General features: G+C 53.1%; 1 protein-coding gene across 1 annotated transcript in view; it reads right to left on the bottom strand.

Annotated features, from left to right (window-relative positions):
• The window catches only part of COL5A2 (collagen type V alpha 2 chain), a 114,974-nt gene that overhangs the window by 6,918 nt on the left and 82,892 nt on the right, over positions 1-25,164 (bottom strand). The window contains exons 25-50 of the mRNA XM_029069261.2: positions 23,202-23,300; positions 22,889-22,942; positions 22,252-22,350; positions 21,868-21,921; positions 21,707-21,760; positions 20,470-20,523; positions 18,825-18,878; positions 17,266-17,310; positions 16,827-16,925; positions 14,873-14,980; positions 14,330-14,383; positions 13,774-13,827; positions 13,618-13,671; positions 12,286-12,339; positions 11,466-11,573; positions 11,224-11,277; positions 10,959-11,012; positions 10,059-10,220; positions 8,245-8,352; positions 7,395-7,502; positions 6,787-6,840; positions 5,586-5,693; positions 5,413-5,466; positions 4,676-4,783; positions 2,692-2,745; positions 1,392-1,499 (exon numbers count right to left, since the gene is read on the bottom strand). Coding sequence (XP_028925094.1) covers positions 1,392-1,499; positions 2,692-2,745; positions 4,676-4,783; positions 5,413-5,466; positions 5,586-5,693; positions 6,787-6,840; positions 7,395-7,502; positions 8,245-8,352; positions 10,059-10,220; positions 10,959-11,012; positions 11,224-11,277; positions 11,466-11,573; positions 12,286-12,339; positions 13,618-13,671; positions 13,774-13,827; positions 14,330-14,383; positions 14,873-14,980; positions 16,827-16,925; positions 17,266-17,310; positions 18,825-18,878; positions 20,470-20,523; positions 21,707-21,760; positions 21,868-21,921; positions 22,252-22,350; positions 22,889-22,942; positions 23,202-23,300 — 2,016 coding nt within the window. The remainder of the gene's footprint in view (positions 1-1,391; positions 1,500-2,691; positions 2,746-4,675; positions 4,784-5,412; positions 5,467-5,585; positions 5,694-6,786; positions 6,841-7,394; positions 7,503-8,244; positions 8,353-10,058; positions 10,221-10,958; positions 11,013-11,223; positions 11,278-11,465; positions 11,574-12,285; positions 12,340-13,617; positions 13,672-13,773; positions 13,828-14,329; positions 14,384-14,872; positions 14,981-16,826; positions 16,926-17,265; positions 17,311-18,824; positions 18,879-20,469; positions 20,524-21,706; positions 21,761-21,867; positions 21,922-22,251; positions 22,351-22,888; positions 22,943-23,201; positions 23,301-25,164) is intronic.

The following is a 25,164-nucleotide window of genomic DNA, read 5'->3' as shown; positions in this document are numbered from 1 at the left end:
TCTAACATGGGCTCTCCTTTTAATATGGGGTCTCAGACTAACACAGGTTCCTAGTAATAATGGTAATAATGATAATAACTGTGGTATTTGTTAAGCACTTACTCTGTGCCAGGGACTACTAAGCATTGGGGGAGATACAAGCTAAGTGGGTCGGACACAGTCCCTGCCTCAAATGGGGCTCACAGTCTCAATCCCTATTTGACAGATAAGGTAATTGAGGCTCAGAGAATGAAGTGACTTGCCCAAGGCCACACAGCAGACAGAGAGCGGAGCTAGGATTAGAACCCGTGACCTACAGAACCCAGGTTTATGCTCTATTCACTACGCCATGCTGCTTCCCCATGCTGGTCTAACACGAGTTCCCAGTCTAATCCAGGTTCCTGATCTAACGTGGCTCCCGGTCTAACATGGGCTCTCTGTCTAATAATGGTATTTGTTAAGCATTTATTATGTGCCAAGCACTGTACTAAGCATGGAGGTAAGTACAAGGTATTCCGATTGGACACAGTTCCTGTTCCAGATAGGGCTAACAATCTAAGTAGAGGGTATAGGATTTAATCCTCATTTTACAGACGAGGAACCTGAGACACAGAGAAGTTAAGCGACTTCCCCAAGTTATACAGCAAACAAAAGGTGGAGCCTTGATTAGAACTCAAGACTTCTGACTCCCAGTCCCATGCTCTTTCCGCTAGCCTACACTGCTTTCCTAACACAGGTTCTTGGTCTAACGTGGGTACCCAGGCTAACAAAGGCTCCCAGACTAACATTAGCTCTTTGTCTAACATAGGCTCCCGATCTACCACAGGCTCTTGTCTACCACAGGGTCTTGTCTACCACAGGCTCTTGTCTACCACAGGCTCTTGTCTACCACAGGCTCCCAGTCTAAGTACAGGCTCTCAGTCTAACACGAGCTCCCAGTCTAACACAAATACCCAGTATAACATGGGCTCCCAATCTAACACAGGCTTTGGGTCTAATATGGGCTCTCAGTCTAAAACAGGCCCCAGTCTAACATGCCTCTCGAACTAACATGGTTCTCGATCTAACCCAGGGCTCCCAGATCTCATTTCTGGAATCCCCACCGAAAGACAGAGATGGAGACACTGATGGGAGAAATCCAATTTTGACAAACAGACATGCTTGAGCACGTTGGAATGACAATCTGGAGAAGCCAAACCCCAGGAGAAGGGAGCCCTGCTGCAGGGACCCCTCATGGCTACTGCCAGTGTGGTTCCCGAGGGCCATCACTGGATCCTAGAATAGGCCCAAGTGTTGGGACTACCTTAATCCTTCCTGGGTGCTTGGAAGAGCACGTCGCCCAGCCCCCTGACCGGGCCCCACTCCCAGAGGTGGCAGCACTTTGATTCACTCCAGTTCGGGGGGGCACTTACCTCAGGCCCCGCTTCGCCGATGCTCCCCCGGACACCAGGTGGACCAACAGGCCCTAGGGGCCCAGGGCTCCCATCTTTGCCTGAAGGACCCACTGGCCCTGGGGGCCCCTGGGGGACAAAGCAGAGAAGGCAATCATTCCTTTTCCCAGCAAGGGATGGGACCTTCCCCTCAAGATGCACACTGGCACAATCGCTATGGTGGTAGCGGAGCCATTGACAGAACAGGCTCATGGTGACGGATGGTCTTGGTTCAGCACTCTATCCTTCCAGCCACCGATGCAGGCTTGGCCTTCCAATCCCAATCTTCCTGCTCTGGGCCGGCCTATCCCAGTTTACCTAATCTGTTCCAGCTGATCCTAGCTTTCCAGCTCCGGACTGGAGGGGCCTATGGGTCGCAGAGCTGGATGCCAGGGCTGTGTTCCCAGAAGCCCCATAGCACATTTGTGGTCAGAATGCCTGTGTCTACCCTGCATCTAGTCTTGGCCTTGCTTCAACCCGAGAATGGGGGCAGGCGGGGAGTCACCGGATCAAGGCTGATGATTCTGGATGTGCCACAGGGCAGAGGCTCCTGGCCCTGGGGGTCCTGGAGGTCCCGGGGATGGTGTGGCCCAGCCCTCAGTGGACATGGGCCTAGGGGTAACAAGGTCATCAGCACACACATCCCCGGACATTACACAGAGAGCTTGGACACATGAGTTTCAGATTCTGTGGCCAAGGAGTTGCCGCGTGGGGAGGCCCGCCACATCCCATTTTACTTTTCTGTCAGAAGGGGCTCAGTCCGATGCAAGCAGCTTCTGACCCACACCACCGCTGTTTGAAGCCAGGTGTTAAGCTGCTCTTGGCATCTGCCCCCGGGATCTGCCCTCTTCATGTTTGCCCTGTCTCTTCGGCATCTGCACCTGGGGTCTGCCCCAAAATCTGCTGCACCAGCATCTGCCCCCCAGCATCTGAACCTCCAGGATCTGTCCCCCACAGTGTCTGTCCCCAACAGGGTTCGTCCCACCAGTGCCTGTCTCCCAAGGTGTGTGTCCCACATAACGTCTGTCATCAATAACATCTGTCCCCAGTGCCCTTCCCTGGTGTCTGCACCCACATCTGCCTCCTCAGCACCCCCTGCGCTCCGGGCAGAGAATGGAAGCTGCTCTCCTTCAGAGCTGCGGGTTCTCAAGAGGAGAGGACCCCTCGGAAATCAGTGAGACCTTCACCCTGCCCACTTCCCACTCTGGCCAGGCCCAGGCTCTAGGGAGAAAGCAGGACATTGATTATCAGGGACCAGGGATCATTGGGCATGGGTACTCACCCTGGGGCCGAATGGGCCTGGGATCCCAGATGCACCTTGTTCACCATTTGGACCCTAGACAGAAACAGAGGGTCAGCTGGGCTAGCCCCCAGGCACTCAGGCACCTGGACATTTAGGGACATGGGGCTATGGGGTCTGGGAATATCCTAAAGTGGCCACTGTGGTGGGTTATTTTTGCCATAAACAAGTCCAGGACCCAGCATGGAAGAGGTGCCCCCAACCTTCTCTGGAACATGGATACTTGCTGGTGGGCTCTTCTCATGGAAAGGATATTTTTCAGAAGAAATCTGCACAGGCATCCCAAAACTAGCCTCCAAACTTAGGTCAGGGGGTCAGCGACCATGGGGTTGGTCACAATAGCCTCAGTGGCTGGACAGTGAAAGGAGGCTCTTGTGAATCAGAGGAGGGAGTGGCAGCAAGCCACTGAAAATAACCTTGTCCTGCCCGATTTCCTCCCATGGATGATGATATTAAGGAAATCCCCTCGGCACCCAGTGTGGACCATCCACACCCCTGACTCTCTCACTCCAGACTGATGGGCCCCAGGATCCTGATGAAAACATGCATCCCCAGAACTGTGGGGGTAAAAATCAAGAATCCAAATGTAAATGGGCCACAACTCCAGGCCACCCCAGAAGTGATTCTGGGGCCATAGAGTCTAAGTTTCTCTTGAGGTCCGTCACTGGAAGAACCGATGACCAAGAGAAGGATTGGTGACTGTTTGGGAAAACCCAGCCGGGAGGGAGAAGCCAGGTGGCATCATCAGGAAGCTGGGGGTCCTGCCTCGCTATTCCATTGAGCTTCTCTAGGGGTCCAACCAGTGACTGCAGAATGGGGAGCCCAGGGGAAGCTAATTAATGCCTTTGGATTCTCTAAAGGCCTTGGACAAAGTTCCCCAACTAAAGACTTTTTTTACAAACCGAATAATCATGGGATAGGAGGGAATGCCTAGTCATATAGAGAACACTGTCTCAAAGCCAGGGGACAGAGGGTCACATTTCCAGGGGAAGGAGTGTAAAAGGGATGTTAGTTAGTCCTTCCTGGAGCTCCTGGGGAGAGTCGAAGGTGTTGGATTATCTGTATCAGGCCACTCAGGGAGAGTCAAGGATGGAGAGAGTCAGGGGTGTGGATGGTCCACACTGGGTCACTGTGGGAAAAGTCAGGAATGGAGAGGGAGAGTCGGGGTATGGGATGGCTCGTGCTGGTTCACTGGGGTAGAGTCAGAGGTATGGGATGGCCTGTGCCGAGTCACTGAGGGAGAATTAGGGATTGAGAGGGGAGAGTCAGGGTGTTGGGTGGTCCATGCTGGGTCACTGTGGGGAGAGTCAGGGAGGGAGAGGGAGATTTGGGTGTAGGATGGCCCATGCTGAGTCACTGGAGGAGAGTCATAGATGAATAGGGTAGAGTTAGGGGGTTGGATGGTCTGTGTTGGGTGACTGAAGGTCAGGGATGAACAAGGGAGAGTCAGGGGTTTGTAGCAGTCCATTCTGGGTCACGGGGGGAGAGTCAGGGATGGAGAGGAGAAAGTCAGTGGGGCTGGATGGTCGATCCTTCACTAAGAGGGTGGGTACCCAGGGTGAGAAGCAGCCCAGAGTTCCTCCCAGTGTCCTGGGGCCTCATCAGACACCTAGTTGAGGGCTGGATGGCTGGTGGAGCTGACTCAGGAATGACATTGCAAATGGTCCACTGGTATTGACCCCATACACAATAGGGTGAATAGAACTGAATCCAGCACCCAACCCTGCTGCCTCCCGGCGGTATGGGGCAAGGGCCAGACAATGCACCTCCAAGCTGCCCAGACAGGCACACCACTGTACAATAGCCCCAGGTGCCTGGTGACCATCTCAGATGTCACATGGGTGAGGCCCTTCCCTGGCCCTGACAGTTTCCTCACACAGCTGGGCCTCTTGGGAGTGTCTGGAAGCCCACAGTAATGGCTGCCACATTCCTTTTCCCTGCGGGGGTCAACAAACCTGTCACTTACCGGGGGACCCGGAAGTCCTTGGAGACCCGTAAATCCTCTGTGTCCCTTCTGGCCCCTGTCACCACGGTCCCCGTGGTCGCCTTTATCGCCGCGCGGCCCCTGGGGTCCCTGGAAGCACATTCAATACAATCTGTTCACTCTGCTCTGGGAAGAGCCTGCCAGAGTGCCTCTCCCAGTGCTCCCTGCTCCCCGCAACTACTCTGCTCCAGCCCACTGCTCCTTTCCCAAATGGAAATCAAACTAAGCAACCCCACACAATCCCGCCGAATCATAATGAGACAAAGCAGAAAAACAGCTGGTTGGAAACACAGCCATACGGATAAAAGAAACAACAAACAAACGGAAACAACTCCAGTGAACTTCTCGGTATCGTTCCTTGGGTGTGGTGGAGTGTCAAGACTCCACACATCATTTTATTTAGATAGAAATGTGTCTATTCAAGAGCAAGGAAGTTTGACGGAAACACGTGAACAGGCCCATGTCCACAAACACGTCCACACGCCCTTGTCTACAGACCTTTCAAGCACATCCACTTCCTCATCTCATCATGACCTCAGCTAAATCTCATTTTCCGATCAAGAAGATCATTTAAATGAATGTTGGGGAGCTGCCTCATGGACCAACCCTATCCAGAAATCATCACCAGCTCTGGAGGAGAGACCTCAATGAACCCAGGGATCATGAGGAGGGGTCTCAGAGAACCCAAGATTTGGGATGAGGGGTCTCGGAGAACTTACGGGTAAGCCACGCTTGCCAGCTCTTCCAGGAGGACCCACAGGACCGCGGGAGCCCTAGAGGGAAGTGACACAAGAAACAGAATGTAAAATCATTCAGGGCAGATACAGTGTTTGGCACAGTGCTCCATCCTTTCTTTAGCTGCGGACCATACCCCACCCCACCACTGACATACCGGGTCTCCTCTGGGTCCGGCGTCTCCTGTGGAGCCAACAGGTCCGGATGTGCCAGGGGCTCCCTGGGAGCCTGGTAGACCTGCAGGCCCAGGATCACCACGATCTCCCTGTTAAAAACCAGCACTGTCATCGGCACCAGTTCCCTCCAAAACATCATTCTCATCACCATCATTATCATCATCACTGGCATCGACTGGCCCGAGAGCTGGGCTAAAGAATCTACCAGCTGGACAAAACCCAGGTCTTGCCTTCAAGGCACTCAGAGTCTAGGGAATTAGAGTCTAGGGAACAGTTACCAAGCTCCAGTTGGATGACTCACCCACATCATCCCATCACAGATAAATAATAATAATAATTATGGTATTTGTTAAGCGCTTACTATGCGCCAAGCACTGTTCTAAGTACTGGACTACATACAAGGTAATCAGGTTGTAAGTTACTCACCACCCCCAGAAAGTTACCCCCGATTCCAGGACACCCCGAAGAACTTGGAGCAGAGGGCTATCCCCTGGTGGTGCTAGAAGGTCTGAAGGTTTCAGGGTGAATGGAGCCAAGGATGCAGATGGAGAGGCTTCCTAGCCAGAAGCAACCCCATAGGCTGTTGAGGGCCACAGGTGGCCTGATGGCAGCATGGGGCTACCCAGACACAACAATAACAAACCCGTCCATGGCAGCTCTGCTGCCCAGGCTCTCTTGGCATCCCCAAAGTCAGCAATGGCGACTGAGACTCATGAGGGCTCCAAGTGTCCACTCAAGTCCCCCAAGTGAGAGCTCAATCCCTCCAGGTACAGCTCTGAGACAGCTGTCGGGTCCTGATCCAGAGCATCAACTTCTGGTCCAGGCAGCGAATTCCACTCCTCCCCGATGGGGCAGCAAGGGGCAGGGAGGAAGCCAGACCAGCAAGATGGGGGCAGGCATGGAGCAGAGGGGGAAGAAGGGAGGGAGAAAGCCCGACTGGCAAGGTGGAGGCAGGTGAAAGTGGGCAGGGAGGAAGCCAGATCAACGATCTGGGGGCAGGCATGGGGAAGAGAAGCAGGGAGGAAGCCAGTCTGGTGAGGTGGAAGGTGGGCAGTTGGCTGGCGGCGGTGGGGGGCTGGAATGAGATGGGCTCAAATAAATTGGCCACAGAGGCAGAGGAAACACCCGGATGGATTTCAACCCTGGGTACCCCGCAGGTTTAATTCAGGACCAATGACATACCCGCTCTCCGAGGGCTCCATCCCGTCCTGGTGTGCCGTCATTCCCAGCAGGACCCTGCGCAGTTTCAAAGGAAAAGCTCAGTGCCTTGGTTTGGAAGCACCGGACAAACCCATGTCCGCACAACCCGGAGTTCACTTGTTTGACCCGTGTTTGTGGGCTATGCCTTTCTGTCGCCCACAGGCCCCTCCTGGGTCCCCCTGCAGTAAACAGGGCTCCTTCAGCCTTGCCTATCCCATGCTGCCCCATGCTGTTCTATCTGCCCCTCCTGCCTCACCAGCCCCCACCTGCCTCACCAATCCCTGTCTGCTTACCAGCCCCCATTTAATAATAATAACAATAATAATAATAATAATGGTATTTGTTAATCACTTACTATGTGCCAAGCACTGTTCTAAGCACTGAGGTAGATACAACGTAATCAGGTTGGCCCACATGGGGCTCACAGTCTAAATCCCCATTTTACAGATGAGGGAACTGAGATCACAAAGCAGACAAGTGGCAGAGCTGGGATTAGAACCCACGATCTCTGACTCCCAAACCCAGGGCTCTTTCCACTAAGCCATGCTGCTTCTACAGCGTCAGGACCCATGTACCCCATCAGCACTCACCTCTGGCCCAGGATCACCCACAGGACCGTTGGAGCCTGGTGGACCTATGGGCCCGGATGGGCCTTTGTCTCCCGTTCCCCCAGTGGGGCCAGCTTTGCCAGGGGTTCCCTAGATCAGAAGAAACACATCAGCTGCCTTCCAGAAGGCGAAGCAGGGGGCCGCCAGCATGAGGGTTCAAGTTTAGGACTTGCTTTGAGAATCCACAAACATCAGTGGGAATTTTTTAGCCCCTGTAAGGACATTCATGACTACAGTCTAGGAGTTATAGGGAGTTGGGGTGGGATGCGGGGAGGGGGGTGCTCTAGCCGTGCTCCAGGCCAGGGCTCAAGGCTCTGAAGGAGTGGAGCTCCATGGTCCTGGCTGGGCCCCACCTGGGCCCCAGGAAACTCGACTGTATCCAAGCCTCTGACCACCCAGACTATTCCAGCCTCCCTGCAGGACTGGGCCTGTCTATTTCTTGTGTGTGTATGCATGTGTGTGTATGTGTGCATGTGTGCACATAGAGTGTGATTAAGTATGCACACACACACACACACACACACACACTGTGAGTGGAATCTGAGCAAAATGAGGAGGCATTCAACAGGAATTTCCAACAACCTCACCCCAACACGGGCAATCCCACCTTGAACATGGACCACTCCACCCCAGACGTGGACAACCCCATCCCAAACAAGGTAATCCCACCTGGAATATGGGCCTCAAACACTGGTAATTCCACCTGGTACCTTGGCAATCCCACCCTGAATATGGGCAGTTCCACCCTGAATATGGGCAGTCCTACACTTGTGGAAACACCCCTACAGAGTTGACCCTGTGAAGGGCAGCCCTGTATGGTCTGGACACTCACAGCTGGCCCGGGCAGGCCGGGCATGCCTCTCTCGCCACGCTGGCCCGGTGTGCCCACGATTCCCCTTTGTCCCGTTGTTCCTGCAGGGCCGGGGGGGCCATCAGGACCCTGCAATTCAAAAAGAACAAAAGTGAACCTGGGGCTCTACTGGGATGCTGCCTCCATTGGAGCTCTGAGTAGTGCTAGGGCTCAGAGAGGTTGCGGGGAGGTGGGACAATATCTATAATTCTGTTTATTTATATTGATGCTATTGATGCCTGTGTACTTGCTTTGCTTTGTTTTGTTATCTGTCTCCCCCCTTCTAGATTCTGAGTCCATTGTTGGGTAGGGATTGTCTCTATTTGTTGCTAAATTGTAAGCGCTCAATAAATATGATTGAATGAATGAATGAAGGAAGGAAGGAATGAATGAATGGTGGTGGGTGTAAGCCCGTCAAACGGCAGGGACTGTCTCTATCTGTTGCCGACTTGTTCATTCCAAGCGCTTAGTACAGTGCTCTGCACATAGTAAGCACTCAATAAATACTATTGAATGAATGAATGGGGGCAGCCACAACGGGTTGGGGAGAAGTAGGGGCAGGGATCAGGGTGGATAGGATGGATCATGGAAGGGAGGGAGGTTCTGGATGGTGGGGGGCATCATGGCAGGTAGGAGAAAGTCATGAAAAGTGGAGGGAGGACATGGCAAGTGGAGGGAGGTCATGGAGGTTCGTGGGAGGTCATGGTGGGTGGGGAGAGTCAAGGCAGGTGGAGGGAGGTTGTGGAGGGTGCGAGGAGTGATGGCAGGTAGGGAGGTGACGGCAGGTGGAGGGAGGCCATGGCAGGTAGGGGAGGCCATGGCAGATAGAGGGAGGCCATGGCAGGTTGGAAAGGTCATGGTGGGTTGGGGGAAGCTGTGGGAGATGCAGAGGTCATGGTAGGTGGGTGGAGACGGGGAGGCTGTGTGGAGGTCGTGTAGGTGTTGCGGAGCTTACACCGGGCTCATTCTGGTGCTAGTCATCACCACTACTGGGAGGAGGTAGAGTTAACCAGCAGACAGAGGGCCCTGGGAGAGGCTATGGGAAGATGTCTGAGCAAACCCAACCCAGGAACCCCGCTTCCCAATGGAAACACTAGGGAGAGGGACAAGGTAACTCCTAAAGCAGTGTTCCACCTGCTCCCAGTGGAGGCCCGGGCTCCATCACAGGGCCTTCCTGGGATTGTGTCTGTTACTGGTTGTGCCCAATAGACAGCTGAAAGGGACAAGCCAATTAAACCGATTTTTCATGAACTTGTAATGTGGCATAAAGAAATACAAAAACACTTTTCACAAAGTTAACCACAGACACCTACTGGGGGCACAGTAGGAATTTCTTGTTGCGGTGACTTTTGAAACCCTGTAAACATTTTGTTAGGGTCTGAAAGGAATATGTGTTTGTGGGTGGGTGTCTACGTGTAAACACACAAATACAAATATAAGTTACGATGTGGATGACATATAAAGATGTAATATGTACTCTGTGTTCATGAGTACACGCTCGTGTACTTGTTCAGAAAAAAAATGTAAAGGCATGCACATTGTATGGCATAAGTCTGGTTGTATATGCACATGGACACATATATTAAGGCATGAGAAACAGATTGGCCTATGTACATTCACTTAAAATTTGTGTGTAGGTGTGGCTGTATCTTAGGACCTGGAATTCACATACTTGCAGTTTCACTCACTCTCTCACACATGCATGCACACTCTGTCATGAACCCTCATGCCCTCACACATGCAAGCTCACACACACACGTGTATACAAGCCCTCACACACAAGCACGCCTGCTTACCGGCTGCCCATCTTCCCCGGAGTCTCCCTTGTCTCCAGGGCTGCCAGGGGGCCCCGTTGGTCCTCGGTCCCCGACACGTCCGTGAGAGCCGGGGTCCCCACGCAGACCCGGGGGCCCCTCTTTGCCAGGCTCCCCCAGTGGTCCGGCAGGCCCAAGGGCACCCTGGAGGAGTACACAGAAGCAGCAAAGTGAGTGGGAGCCCTGTGGACGCCAGGTTCCCAGAGCAACCTTCTCCAAAGCAGTTTTAGCCACAGGGTGACTACGCTGCTTCTGGCATCCCGGGACAGAAACTCTACTTTAACCACGGGGAAGAGACGCTGCCCTAACAGTGGGGTAGAGATGCTGCCTTAACGACAAGGTAAAGACACTATCTTAATCACGGGGCAGAGACATTGTCTTAACCATAGGACAGAGACCCTGCTTTAACTATGGGCAGAGAGCAGAGACACTGTCTTAGTTACATGGTGGAGACACCGCCACTTGTACTGAGGGGAAGACAATGACTCCAGCCACCAGAAGTCCAAGCTCGGCCACGGAGAGCTGCCCCCTGACAGCCATTCAGCCAAATCTCTCAGTCATTCCCCAAAATACTCATTAACCAGTGTTCGCAGCCACAGTGCTCCATCACTTCTTTACAACTGACAATACTAACTCCAGAAATACCTGCAATACCAACAACCCTGGCAAGACTGTAGGCTCCTCCTCTACACTGTAAGCTCCCTGTGAGCAGGGAATGTGTTTATCAACCCCATTATATTGTTCTCTTCCAAGAGCCAGTTACAGAGCTCAGCACACAGTAAGTGGTCAATAAATACCACTGAAAAAAATACCTCAAAATCCCTGGCAACCTCAGTGTCTACCATTACAGCCCCAGAGACTGGGATGGTTGAATCTACTCACGGCAGAGCCTGGAGGGCCAACTCTTCCAGCCGAGCCGGGGAATCCCGTTGCCCCCTACAGAGAAGCGGGAAAAGAGGAAGTTACCATGGGAACAGGATCCCAAGAACATTCAAACATTTGAGAATTAGGGTTTTTCCCTTGTATCTGAGACATTTTCTACAAACCAGACACAATTCTCTGGATGGTTTCTGTGCCATCCAAACCCAGGCCAGTGCCCGGCGCTTCCTCGACCCCGGCCCAACTCCTGAGGCGAGGCTGGACTTACCGGTGGGCCCTGAGTGCCTCTTCCGCCCTTCAGTCCTGGGACGCCATTGGGACCCTGAGTCAGAGGGGAAACCAGGAGAGGGTGGGATGAGTAGGAGAGGAGCTGGGGAGCAGGAGAGGGGCCAAGGAGGTCATCTGCTTGGGAGAGGGCAGGGTGAGCAGGAGAGGGGCTGAGTAGTCATCTGCTTTGGAGAGTGGCCAGGACAGTCATTTTCCCCAGGGGCTAGAGAAGCAAACACTTACATGTGGACCGGGAGAACCAGCGAGGCCCTGAGGGCCCGGGGAGCCAGCATCTCCCTTCTGCCCAGGTTCACCAGGCTCTCCTTTCACTCCCGGCTGGCCATCAGGGCCCTGTGGTGAACAGCAGGAAGAGGTGAGTGACCATTCCACCCAGCCACCCCGCTGACAGCCCAGGGACAGCAGAAGCTCCAGGGGTCAGGCAACAGCATCCGGGGCCCTCTCACTTGGCCAACCTGTCCTCGGGGACAACCGTTCGGGCAATGAAAGATGAGGCATTTCCCCAAAATGAAATGAGACCCCAGACACACCCACTATTCCAGGACAGAATCAGGGGTGACGAAAGCATAAGGCCCTCACTTCTGCCACATTCTCTGACAACCCACATCCTGGCCTCCACGGTGTTCTCCGACCTCATTGGCACACTCTCACCCCCACGGTGTTCTCCAATAATAATGTTGGTATTTGTTAAGCGCTTACTATGTGCCGTGCACTGTTCTAAGCGCTGGGGTAGATACAGGGTAATCAGGTTGTACCACGTGAGGCTCACAGTTAATCCCCATTTTACAGATGAGGTAACTGAGGCACAGAGAAGTTAAGTGACTTGCCCACAGTCATACAGCTGACAAGTGGCAGAGCAGGGATTCGAACGCATGACCTCTGACTCCCAAGCCCAGGCTCTTTTCACTGAGCCAGAAGGGGTTCCGTGAAAGTGGGTATGGTGTGACATTCAGTGGGTGAGATCACTGACGGCACCCAAGAAGCCCATCCCTTGTGTTCCTCTTAATGATTTAATGTGACAATCGGACCCATGCAGGAGACGTACCGGGGGTCCGGCAAAGCCCACTGCTCCAGTCGGTCCATTTTCTCCACGCGAGCCCTAGGGAAACACACGGGTCAGGACCCATTTGATTCATGATACTCAAGGAGGGCCAATGTGATGAGCCCAGGCCTAGAACTGTGAACCCCCAGCATATTCCAGTGGGGATCCCCAGAACTTGGGATGGGGAGAAGGTGAGACGGGGCGGGGGAGAGTACAGGAAGAGGGGTGGGAAATCCCCGGTCCCCCAATTTCATAGGCTTGCCCACCCATTGATTTGGCTCCTTTCAGTCCCTTCATAAATGGTGCACTTTCCCCAACCCAGAGGTGTTTCATTTTCTAAAGCTTCCTCCCGACCTGAAATGCGAGCTCATTGACACTAGCAGCCCATTTCCTTCCCACTGCGTGGACAGCGGGGCCAGTCAGCACCAACAGTAACAGACCAGAAACCTGAGGTCACTTCCAGCCCCACCCACCCTGAGTCCCTGGAACTGTATTTCTGGGCTTGAGGGTGAAGCTGAACCCGGGCAGGGAAGGGGAAGGCTGGAAAGAAGATGAGAAAGCTGTGAGTGGTGGTCTCTGACAGGGGGTTGGGAGAAAGGCCAGCCCTGCAGGGCAATTCTTTGGGAAGCTGTACCCAGTCACAGTACTTCTCCACTAATCAATCTGGACAGTGCAGTGTGTTCTGAGAAACACAAATTATGGGTTTGCCATTACTCCCTGACAGTTTTAGCCACTACCCTCTACCCTCTGCTTTCTCTACAACATGAATTGCTCACCAAAGGGGCAGATAACCTGGCACCATGAGTGTGGGAAGAAGTTGAGTCAGACTTTGAGAGGACAGGAGAGAGACAGACAATACAGGGCAGAGGGCACTGAGGCAGAGAGGGCAGAAGAGCACGTTCCATCACACATGTGCCCCATCACACATGCAAGCCATTACACATGTGCACCAGCAAACACAATACCTCATACATATATTCCACTCTACCTGCCTTAATCATACATGTGCTTTGCCTATATGCATAGCATTTTACTTATTCCACACACATGCACACTGCCATATATGCACTCTGCATATGGTCCATAATACCCACTCCATCATAGATGCTCTGTTATATGCATACACTCACACTGTGGTTTTAGAGCCTTAAAATGGCCTGACATGTTTTGCCACCCAAGTGCCAGTTGAAGTTTCTACTGCCAAGAGAGATGAACACTGTGAGTCAGAGGGGAGAACAGACTGTGGTGGGAGACCCCCGCCCCTGGGATCTCACTGTGTAGGGCTGTGGGCATTCTCAGCCTTGCCCCGAAGGAGATAAGGAAACCATCACTCACCGGAGTTCCTCGGGAGCCTGGAGGGCCCACCAGTCCCCTTGGACCAGGTTCCCCCTGGAAAGGTGGAAAAGGGTTAGTTCATGGAGCCGGGGCCACCCAACACCGATCCAAGCCCCACATGGGCAGTGCCACCCTCACGACCGGCAGCGGGCTCACCTTCTCTCCGGTGGGGCCTGCGGGTCCGGGGGGTCCCAATGGACCGGGAAGACCCTGCCAAAGGCACAAGAGCAACAGGGTGAGGAACCACGCCAAAGCATGGGCCAGAGCTTGGGGTTGGGATGGCTCACAATCGCCAAGGCATTCCCTCTGCCTGCCATCGGGACGAGTCCCCAACCAGCCACCTCCATACCCTCTTTTCTTGCTCTCGGCTCTGCCCAGTGGTCTTCCGGGACAGACAGCATCCCCTGAATATGGTACCAAGGAACCCTTGGATGAGACGCAGGGCATTTCTGCCCATGTTCCAGAGCATGTCAAGGTGGAATCAAAGAATGTTCATCCACTCCTGCATGTCTGCCAGGATAGGATGAGGCAGTCAGGTGGGAATCACCCTCGTCTCCTGTCCCCACGGACCGCATCTGAAGCCAGCGGGGCAGAACCCGCTCATTCTGGGGCCAAGGTTCCGAGGGCCAAGTGAAAGAAGGGGCCAGTCTGGCCTGCCTCTGGGCAAGGAGTGTACCTCTACGCTGAAGAGGATGAGTGCATGCAAACTTACCCTGGCTCCATCATTTCCAGCTGTTCCCTCTGCACCTTTCTCCCCTAATCCACCCTGTGGATGGAAACAGAAATATCCCATTATTCCTGTTCCAGAATCATCTGTTGTTCAAGTACCCAAAAATATGCAGGCTGATATCATCAGCAGATCCCAAAGGGATTTGGATGGATTCATGGACAAACATCCCTGCTGAATTCCTGGGGAAGAATCAGGGATGGAGAGGGGAGAGTTCAGGGGGTCAGATGATACATTTTGAGACACTGGAGGAGAGTCAGGCATGGAGAGGGGAGGGACAGGGGTGTTGGATGGTCTGTGCTGGATCATTGGAGGAGAGTCAGGGATGGAGAAGGGAGAGTCAAGGGTGTCAGATGGTCCATCCCCAGCACATTGTTCCTCCAAATCTTCTGGTGCCACTTTCGGACCCAGTCCTGGGCTGGTTGAGCTGAGGGGCGACCCAGGAATCGTGCTGCTCAGAGGCTCATTGGTCAGGTGATTACTCTCAGGAGGGTAAGTAGTGTGAAAGGTCAGACAAGTGAGTCTTACTCGGTCTCCCTTGGGGCCAGGAGTTCCAGCGATCCCTCTCTCTCCTGGCATTCCTTGAAGACCCGGGGGTCCAGGATCACCGGGCGTCCCGCTGGGTCCTGGGTTACCCTGCAATGGAATCAAGTTGACCATATAACAATAATAATAATAATAATGTTGGTATTTGTTAAGCGCTTACTATGTGCCGAGCACTGTTCTAAGCGCTGGGGTAGAGACAGGGGAATCAGGTTGTCCCATGTGGGGCTCACAGTCTTAATCCTCATTTTACAGATGAGGTAACTGAGGCACCGAGAAGTTAAGTGACTTGCCCTAAGTCACACAGCTGACAAGCGGCCAAGCCGGGATTCAAACCCATGACCTCTGACTCCAAAGCCCGTGCTCTTTCCACTGAGCCACCATATCTGTGAGAAGCTCTTCTCATCATTTGGGGATAGAGCTGATGGTCAAACTCCCTTGTCCCAACTATGTGCCTAGAACCATCTAATGAGGGAGGGGGTGGGGTCAGGCTGGGCTGCGCTGGACTCGCCAACAAAGGGAGTTCTAAGGCAGCCGGGCCCTCTTTCTGAGGAGAAGAGATATGGTTCCACCCAGACTGCGGTGCCACCTGGGCCCTTCCTTGATGCCCACTCAAACTTTTCTTCATAATGGCATTTGTTAAGTGCTTACTGTGTGCCGAGCACTGTTCTACACACTAGGGTAGATACAAGTTTATCAACTTGGACACAGTCCCTTTCCCCACATGGGGCTCACAGTCTAAGTAGGAGGGAGTAGGATTTAATTCCCATTTTATAATTAAGGAAACTAAGGCACAGAGAAGTGAAGTGACTTGCCCAAGGTCACACAGCAAGCAATTGGCAGATCTGGGATTAGAGCTCAGGTCCTCTGACTCCAAGGCCTGTGCTCTTTCTACTAGGCCACACTGCTTCTTGACTCGTACATTCCCTCAGACTGGGAGGCCACCCTGAGGATGTTAGAAGAGCCAGGCCTTGGCCTGGGCTGTGCCTAAAGGTGGAGGTCAGGCTCTCCACAGCCAGCCAACAACAGTGACAGTGATGCAACACAGCGGTAGTATAACCAAGTTTTGGACATGTTCTCCTGGTTGTTTCACTCCTGCTCACATTGTTCTTTGCACCCACCCCCCTACACCCCTCATCTAGGTTGTGAGCTTCTGGTGGACCAGGGCCTGGAACGATGCTGACCTTCGTGTGATCGCCACAGTGCTTAGTGTGGAAGTATGCCTACTGTGCAGACGTAGGAAGTGTGAGAACCGGTAATTCCTACTAAAGAAGTCATGGTTCTCTACCCTACCAAGTCTGCTGAATTGTAATCAATCAATCAATGGTATTTATTGAGCACTTACTGTGTGCAGAGCACTGGACTACGTGCTTGGGAGAGAACAATATAGACACCGTCTCTGTCCATAAGGAGCTTACAGTTTAGAGGGCCAGTACTCTCCCAAAGGCTTAGTACAGTGGTCTGCACACAGGAAGCTCTCATTAAACACAATTGTTTGATAAAAGCCTAAACTGGTCCTGCCCTCGGCCATGCAAAAAGGGTGGAGATGAGTCAGGGCAGGAGGACCCGAGCACATCTAGGACTCGCTGGGTTTCTCACTCCCTCTGCCCAAGGAGCCTGTGACCATCCCCTGCAAAACCCAGCTCTGGCCCCAGCTGTCAGTAGAGGGTTTCCCCAATATTTTCTCTGCCCCACTCCAGCTCTGACTTTCACCGAGAAAACCAAGCACCAGCCAGCCCTCCCGAGCCCTGGGCACCTCTCCCAAGTGCCAGTCATCTCTCCCAGGTACTGGCCACCTCTCGCAGGCCCCAGCCACCTCTCCCGAGCATCAGTTGCCTCTCCCAGGCCATGGCTGCCTCTCCCGAGAACCAGCCACCTCTCCAAGGCCCCGACCGCCTCTCCCAGACCCCAGCTGGCTGCTCTCAAGCTGCACACCTACCTTAGCGCCATCGGGTCCGTGGCCACCAGCCATTCCCTTCTCCCCCTGCAAGCCGGTTATTCCTGGTTCTCCTCGCTCTCCGGGATTGCCACGTTCTCCCTGGACATGAAGTGGGAGGTGAACAAGTTTCTGGGGCCCGGGATGGCGCAAGTCCCCACCTACCAGACTCGCACAGGAACGTGATCAAGTTCTCTCACTCTTCTCAGAAACAGCAGCCGCCCTCCAGGCCACACTCTGAGCTTTGCTCGGTTGGGGCCTGTGGCTTCACGCCCCAGACCCCACTCTGGCACAAAGGGCCATCTGGACAGCTAGCCCCCAGTGGAGTTCAGCCCTGTGACCAACAGTCACTCTTGCCATTCCCAAGCCCTCCTTGGCAATGCAGCCAACAAGAAATCCCGGGTTCAGTGTAGGCAAGACGATGGGGAGCAGGGAGACTTACACGTGGTCCCAACGGCCCCACAGCTCCCGGGTCCCCAGGGACACCCTGCAAAGGGAGAGACAGTTAGCAAGGAACCAGATCCTTGGCTTCTCCAGTGCCAGAAAACTGGAATCAACCCATCAACCAATCGATTCTACTAACAAGCAATACCCTCTGGCTGATTGTTTGCCCTTCCCCACACCCTGGCTCCTCATTCCTTGGCATGCACTGGACGTTCTCTCAAATCAGTGGCAGAGCAATCAGTCTGAGCCTCTGGACTCACTTTCTGACTAGAATAGTGACCATGGGGTGCTGCCCTTAGTATGCTGCTGCTGTGACCCACACCCTTCTCTTGGTTGTTAGAAACACTAAGCATTCCTTTCCCCTGGGCTGAGGCTCCACTCCCCGTGGGGACCTTGGTATGAGGGAAATGTGAACATGCCATGGGGCCAGAAAGGACGGACACTGGCAGCGGGGAGTTTGCAATGTACAAGGAAAAGGGCTGAGAACCACTCTAACCTCGATTCACTTATTCTCCTCCTAGACCCAAGTTAAGCCCTGGCCACTTCCCAGTGGGATCCCTGAAATAGCCTCCTCACTGATCTCCCTGCCTCTAGCCTCTCCCTCTTTAGTCCATCATACAGCTCATCACCCAGGTCTCCTGCTTAAAGCACAGCACATTCCGCCTCCACCAGCTGCCCAACTCTATCCGTGTCAGACTGGCTCCTCTCCATTAGCTTTCCCTCCCCCCAGGGACAGAGGATCCCCTCTGCATCCCCTCAGTGGCCTCCACTAGCATAAGCTGTTTCTTCTGCTCAACTTTTCCCTCCCCGACGCCCTGGCCTAGCCCTGGGATGGACTCGTCAAGGGGGAGCGGCCCATGAGAATGAGAACTGCAACACCTCAGCAACCCCATGCGAGCAGGGTGCTTCTCTGATCCCCCAGCCATGCCGAGTCGCTCCAAAATTGCTCCCACCATCTCAAGCTGCTGTTCCAATACCCAGGTTATCAATCCCTTTGGTCAGTGAGATCCATAAATGGGGACTCCTCCCAATCTCCCAACCATGGGCCTACAGGACTTGAGGATCCCTAAGTCTAGGAATGGGAAGGGAAATGGCATCTAGATGCCACTCTACGCTGTGTTTCCAGGTGAAAATTGGTCCTGTTTGGATGCCAGATAAATGGATTCACATAACTGTTCTTTCCCCAGTGTACCCTACGGTACCTCTTAGATTGTGAGCCCTCAAGGGACAGAGGCCATATCTAATTCCCACCTATGTATTATCTCCTATCACTTAGTACAGTGTTTTGCACACAGTATGTATTTAATAAATACTACTATTACTACTACTACTTTAGATCATGCCCTAACCTGGCTGGGGAGTCTGCATTTCTCTTCCAGAACAGAATAGCACCCATCCGGACTGGGAAATGAACCTCGGGGATTGAATGATTGACTGGTAAGGTGAGAGGAGACCAGGTGGAACCGCAAGACCAGGGCTGAGTGACTTGTTCCTTGCCCCGGAAATCACTTTCTGCTGAAACCCCAGGGCGTCCATCCAACAAAGCTGAAACATTACCTGATCTCCTGGCTTCCCACCTTCACCCGGAGGGCCGGGGGTCCCAGGCAGCCCCTGCAAGCAAGGAAACAGTGTCACTTCTCACTTCCTGCCGTTGGTATGTCAGCCCTGCGTGGCAGCCGTGTCCCGTGTCCCGTGTCCATGTAACAGGCGCATCATGGTCTTCTTGCTGCCCCTAGTCCTGGACACGTGGGCCTAGGACAACCCAGGAGGCAGGGCCAGAGGCAGGACAAATTCCCAGAACTCTCATCTCACAGCTGCTGCTCCTTTTCCAGGCCAACAGTGGTCAAAGGGTCAGTCCGAAGCTGGACACCTCTCTGTGACTGCCCCAGACCAGTTTCCAAGAGTAGGGATTGTGTCTGGTGCATCTGATGAATCACCCAACTGCTTAGTACAGAGTGCCGCGCTCAGTGTGTGCTCAGCAAACACCACAAATACCAGTACTAGTCAACTGCCCACCCAGGAGGAGTGGTCTTTCAAGCCCTTTCTGTGGCCTGCAGAGGCCAGAATCCTGGATCCTGGGAGTGGGTATCTGAGGTCATTTCCCTGAATGCTGCATGGGCCCTTGGTGTTTGGGCCCCAGAAACTGGCCTCAGGGCTCTGCAGTGAAGCTTCCAGGCTGCAGCTTAAACTGGTCATCTCAGGTCTGACCATACCAAGACCTGAGAGGACAAGGTGGAGTGGGGTGGGGGGTGGTCAGGTGGAGCCAGGTTGGTTGGCTGAAGAGGGCCTGGTAGGGAATAGTTGTAGCCAGGTGAAGGGGCTGGGTGGAGGGGGCCAGGTGGGGTCTGCATCAGGGCCAAGTGGGAGCCAGGAGAGGCAGGAAGGGGTTTGTGAAGTCTCACTGGAGACCCTCCTCCCACTTCCCAGCCCCTATCTGCTGAGGCTCTTGGCTCTGTCTGCCCTGGTCTAGGCCAGGCCAGGTTGTACCTCAGGGCCAGTGGATACCCCCATGCCAACCATCCACCACCTTGGTGCTGTGGTGCCAGGAGTCCCCAGGTTTGCCTCTGCACAGGTCCAGTGACATTTCTGATTAAACAGGAAGTCACAAAAGCTCTGAGAGCTCAGAAGATGGAAACTGGGTCAACTGACCTAGATTTCTCTAAGTGCTCTAGAGATTCTCTGGGGTTAAAAGTCAGATGTTGGAACAACTCGAGGCTCTCTCACCAAGTGCTGCACAGAACTTCCCACATCGGTTCTGACATGATTTTCCCCCAATTATGTGCTTCCAAAAGCTTTCCAACATCTCAGCTGGGATCAGTAAATCTCAGTCAGGAACAGGGCGTTGTTCCACACAGAGATGGGACATCTCTGGCATCAGGGATTCAATTCTAGTTCTACTTTTAGCACCCAAGATGTTGTCAATTCCAGGAAATATATGATTAACTGGGAAAATGACTTCAGACAGCATAAAAAAAATGATCCTCCATAATAGTCTCTGCAGGGAGGGAAGTTGTGCCTGTGTGTGCATGTGCGTTTATGTTTATGTGTTTCTCCAACCATGTGTTGTTACTGTGTCTCTCTTAGTGTGCATTTGTGTTTGTGTCTGTGTTTCTCTGACTATCTCTCTCTAAGAGTGTATGCACGTGTGACAGTGCATGCTGAATGAGAAAATAGCCAAGGGGGCAGGACCCAAACCACGTACCTGGAAGCCGGTAGGTCCTGGTGGTCCCTGTTCACCTCGTTCTCCGGCAAGACCCTAAAGCAATCAATGCAAGAAGAGCAGTGAGAAAGAGGGCTCCGGCCCCCGCCCAGCCTCTCATGCCTCACCACCAGGGAGATAAACTGGATTTTTCTTCATTGTGTTTTTTCCAGGCACACGTTTTTCCATTTAGCTGGTTGACAGACTGGGGTCAAATCCGTTGAACTGAAGTTGTTGGAACGACTCTGTGCTGGAGAGCAGGGCTTGAAAACATGGGCAGGGGAGCACAGAGGGTCAGAGGGCAATGAATCTTTTCAATTTCTCAGCCCATCATTTCTTTAAACGGCTTTTGTTCTGAATGCTTGTCTCTGGGGTGACCAGTGAACGTTCGAGAAAGGGAAAAGCCCTCTGGTATTCAATCTGAGAGGACCCTATGCCCTGCCCTCCTTCTCCATACTGCAGGGAAAAGCTCAACCATGCCACATCAGTAGGTTTGCACCCAGGGAATCCTCACGGATCCAGGTGTCAATGCCAGGGAAAATACCAAATAAAGAATGCCAATAGGTTGGAAGGATGTGTAACAAGGCCATAAAGATATGACCTCATCATCTTTCTAGATTGACACTGCCATCAGAAAATCATTCGAAAAGTCTGAGGGCAGATGAGCTTCCAGGATAAGGATGTTCATAATTGAAGGACAGCTCGCTGAGACCAACATCTGTAGCTGCCTTTGCTGCTCAGTAAGGTGATTGGATTCATGGTCCAAAAACAACTTCGGCATCAGCTGAGGGCTAAATTCCATGTTTCAGATTATAGATTGTGAGCCCGTTGTTGGGTAGGGATTGTCTCTATTTGTTGCTGAATTGTACTTTCTAAGTGCTTAGTAGAGTGCTCTGCACACAATAAGTGCTCAATAAATACGACTGAATGAATGAATGGTTCCCAATGCTCCTACTGTTAGGATCATTGCCATGGTTAGGGTTATGGCTGTTAGGGTTATTGTAAAGGGTTGAGGTTAGTGTTATGGGGGTTCCTGTATGGGTGAAGGTTCTTAGGGTTACTAGGGTTATTGTAAGGGTTAGAGTTAGGTGTGTTGGGATTAGGGTTGCTGGAACTATTGTAAGAGTTACGGTCAGGATTGCTGAGGCTATTGTAAGGGTTAGGGCTCAGTTTAGGGTTGCTGAGGTTAGGGTCTTCAGCCCCCTACAGTGACAGTTCTCAGTGTGCCTTGTGAACTTACCGAAGGCCCTACAGGACCAGAAGGGCCAACTTCACCGTCTTTGCCAGGTGCTCCCTGAAATTGCAGAAATGAGAGGGTTAGACAGAAGGCTGTACTATTCACACCAGAATTAGGCGTAACTGATCTCTAACTGGGCTGCATACTCCTAACTTTATACTCACCCTCTGTCCTGGGACACCGGCGTTTCCTGCCTCCCCGGGTTTGCCAGGATCCCCCTAGTGCCAGGGAAATAGAAGAAACTGACACTCTTTCCAATTCCCAGAAAAACCAGATTTTCAACGGTAATAACGGATTTAAAAAATTATTAGTAATAATAATATTTAAATAGTAATAATATGGTATTTGTTTAGCACATACTATGTGTCAAGCACTGTGCCAAGCACTGGGGTAGATACAAAATAATTGGATTGGCTGTAATTCCAGACCCACATGGGGCTCACAGTCTAAGAAGAAGGGAGAACAGATTTTCAATCCCCATTCTGCAGATGAAGAAACCGAGGCACAGAGAACCCTTGTGAGTGCCAAGCACTCTGCACTGTACTCACACTGCTCCCTTTGGGGCCGGGGAGACCCATGCCTCCAGGCTGACCTCTGATCCCCACGGACCCAGCAGGACCCGGGCGGCCATCTTCTCCCGAGGCTCCCTGAGAAACAGAACAGAAGCTTGATGTGGGCAAGGACAGAGGTCAGGCCGGTGAGAAGTGTCTGCATGAGAACCCCTCAGGGGCCCCTTTGCCCTTACACAGACCCTCATCCTTTCACCCGGCAGGGCTGGTTCAGGTGGTTCTCTTTTGGGATAAATTCGGAGCCCATATTCTCTTGTTTCTGGGCTGGCTCCTTCATCCAAAGGACAAGTTAGTGACGACTGCCACTCTGCCACCCAGAGGAGGTGGGGCTGCAAACAGCCTTAGGGAGCTAAATGAGGCCCGGCAGACACCGATAGGAGAGGCGCGGACGAGGTCACCAGTGCCAACCTCTCTCTGGCCATACTGGCTTTCAACAGCCGTGGAGGGAGCAGAGGAGAGTGACCAATGTTAATCCTGCAGTGACCCAGAAAACGGTGCGGCCATGGAAGCTGGTCAGGGCCACAGGCGAATGGCCGCTTAATGGTGTGAGTGGCGTGGGAGGCGGGGGAAGGGTGGGCCTGGCCCATAGGACCGCATTGGTTTTTGAATCACTTACCAGAGGCCCAAGTTTTCCTTCAGGCCCTTGGACTCCAGGGTTCCCTGTCAGACCCTGCAAAGACAAAGCCCCCAGCGTTGTTGTCTGATCTCTCCGGCCACGAGATAGGCGGCGGGGAGAAGCCTCTCCCTGTTCCCCAGCCCCACCGGCTACTAGTTCCGTCCCCGGGGGGCTCTCTGCACTTGGCCGATGAGGGGAGTGGGTGCTTCCAGACAGGGAGGAATAGGAAGGAGGGGCATGGCCTCTGCAGCGTGTCCTGTGGGCATCCTGGACAGACTGTCTCTCATGGGTAGATCCCAGTCCTTGGCCTCACCCTGGCGCCTGGCAGGCCTGGTTCTCCTGTCCGCCCTGGGTCTCCCTGGCCTCCTTTCGGGCCCGAGGACCCAGCTGGTCCACGCTCTCCTTGAGCCCCCTGGAACGACAAGAAAAGCTTGCGGATCATCGGACCAACCCACATGCTCATAAATCAATCTCTCGGAGATCAGCTGGGCGCAGAGGAGTGAGACCAGTCCTCTTCCACTCTCCCACACTTCACAACCCAGCTGCTGCTCCATTAGAGACCTCAGCTCCCTGCCAAGGTCTCATCTTCTGCTGTTGCTGAGATTCAGGCCCAAAACACATTCCAACTGCCCAGGACCTCCTAGCCACCCTCCCTCCCTCCATCCCAAGCTCTGTGAGGTTGCAGTGGCTCAGTGTTCCAGGCCCACCCATCCTCCGCCACTGCTACCAAAGTTTTACTCCATGCCCCCTGCCAGTCACGCTGTGGACCGGTAACAGGAAGGGTGAGTTACCCTCCTCCCTCGCCAGGAGATGTAGAGGAGGAGGCCATGCCAATGCCAGCCAGGAGGGCCAAGATGGCTGACTTTCTGGGACCGTGGGCTGTGGACACGATCTGGACTCTGTGAGGCCCTAGGCCTGGAGTTTGCCCTGAGGAGGCCGTTTTGAGCCCCCCTGCTGCCAACTCAGCTGAGAGAGTGTGCAACTCTGGGAAACAGGGGGCCTGGGTTCTAGTCCCAGCTCTGCCTGTTCATTCATTCATTCATTCAGTATTTACTGAGCACTTACTATGTGCAGAGCACTGTAGTAAGCCCTTGGAATGTACAATTCGGCAGTTGGAGCTGTGACATCAGTGGTGAAAATTCTGACTGACATACTATCTATGGCATTCTGCGAGGTGGACGGGCCCAGCAGGAATCCTGAAAATCACAGGCTAATACAGGGAGTGAACTGGGTAGCCGCTACACCAGGCTATCAAGGCAAACACCTGCAGGGTCCCGGCGATACAGCACTGTGCCACGGTCGCTCTGGCCATGGAAGGTTTCTACATGTGAAAACCTACACCTGCACTTTGTGACGTGCTGTGGCCCTGCCCGTCTCCTCTCCCATTGCTCGCTGGCAGGAATACACCAGGCAGGGACGAGACAGTGTGAGTGGTGACGGACAAGGCTATTAGTTCTACCTCTGCAATTATTACTATTACTAACGAGAAGCAGCGGGCTTAGTGGAAAGAGCCCGGGCTTGGGAGTCAGAGGTCGTGGGTTCTAATTCCGGCTCTGTCACTTGTCAGCTGGGTGACTCTGGGCAAGTCACTTCTCTGTGCCTCAGTTAGCTCATCTGAAAATGGGGCTGAAGACTGTGAGCCCCACATGGGACAACCTGATCACCTTGTATCTACCCCACAGCTTAGAACAGTGCTTGGCACATAATAAGCGCTTAACAAATACCAGCATTATTATTACTACTGCAGCTGCTACTGTACTAAGCACTTGGGAGAGTACAGAATAAGAGAGTTGGTAGAAATGTTCCATGTTCACAATGAACTTGCAGTCTAGAGGTAGAAAGAAACATTAATATAAATAAATAAATTACAGATATGCACATAAGTGCTGTGGGACTGAGGGTCGGGAGAATAAAGGGTGCAAACCCAAGTGTAAAGGTGTCGCAGAAGAGAGTGGGAGTTACTACTGCTGTTCCTGCGGTTAATTCTGCTACTACTATTGCAGTTTTTCTACTACTGAGAAGCAGCGTGGCTCAGTGGAACGAGCCCGGGTTTAGGAGTCAGAGGTCATGGGTTCTAATCGCAGCTCTGCCACCTGTCCACTGTGTGAATTTGGGCAAGTCACTTAACTTCTTGGTGCCTCAGTTACCTCATCTGTAAAATGGGGATTAAGACTGTGAGTCTCACATGGGACAATCTGATTACCCTGTATCTACCCCAGTGCTTAGAAGAGTGCTCGGCACATAGTAAGCACTTAACAAATACCAACATTATTATT

The sequence above is a fragment of the Ornithorhynchus anatinus genome, chromosome 7, assembly GCF_004115215.2.
Source record: "Ornithorhynchus anatinus isolate Pmale09 chromosome 7, mOrnAna1.pri.v4, whole genome shotgun sequence".
Lineage (NCBI taxonomy): Eukaryota > Metazoa > Chordata > Mammalia > Monotremata > Ornithorhynchidae > Ornithorhynchus > Ornithorhynchus anatinus.
Note: the sequence above shows the minus strand (reverse complement) of the source record. Positions and strands in the feature narration are given on the sequence as shown.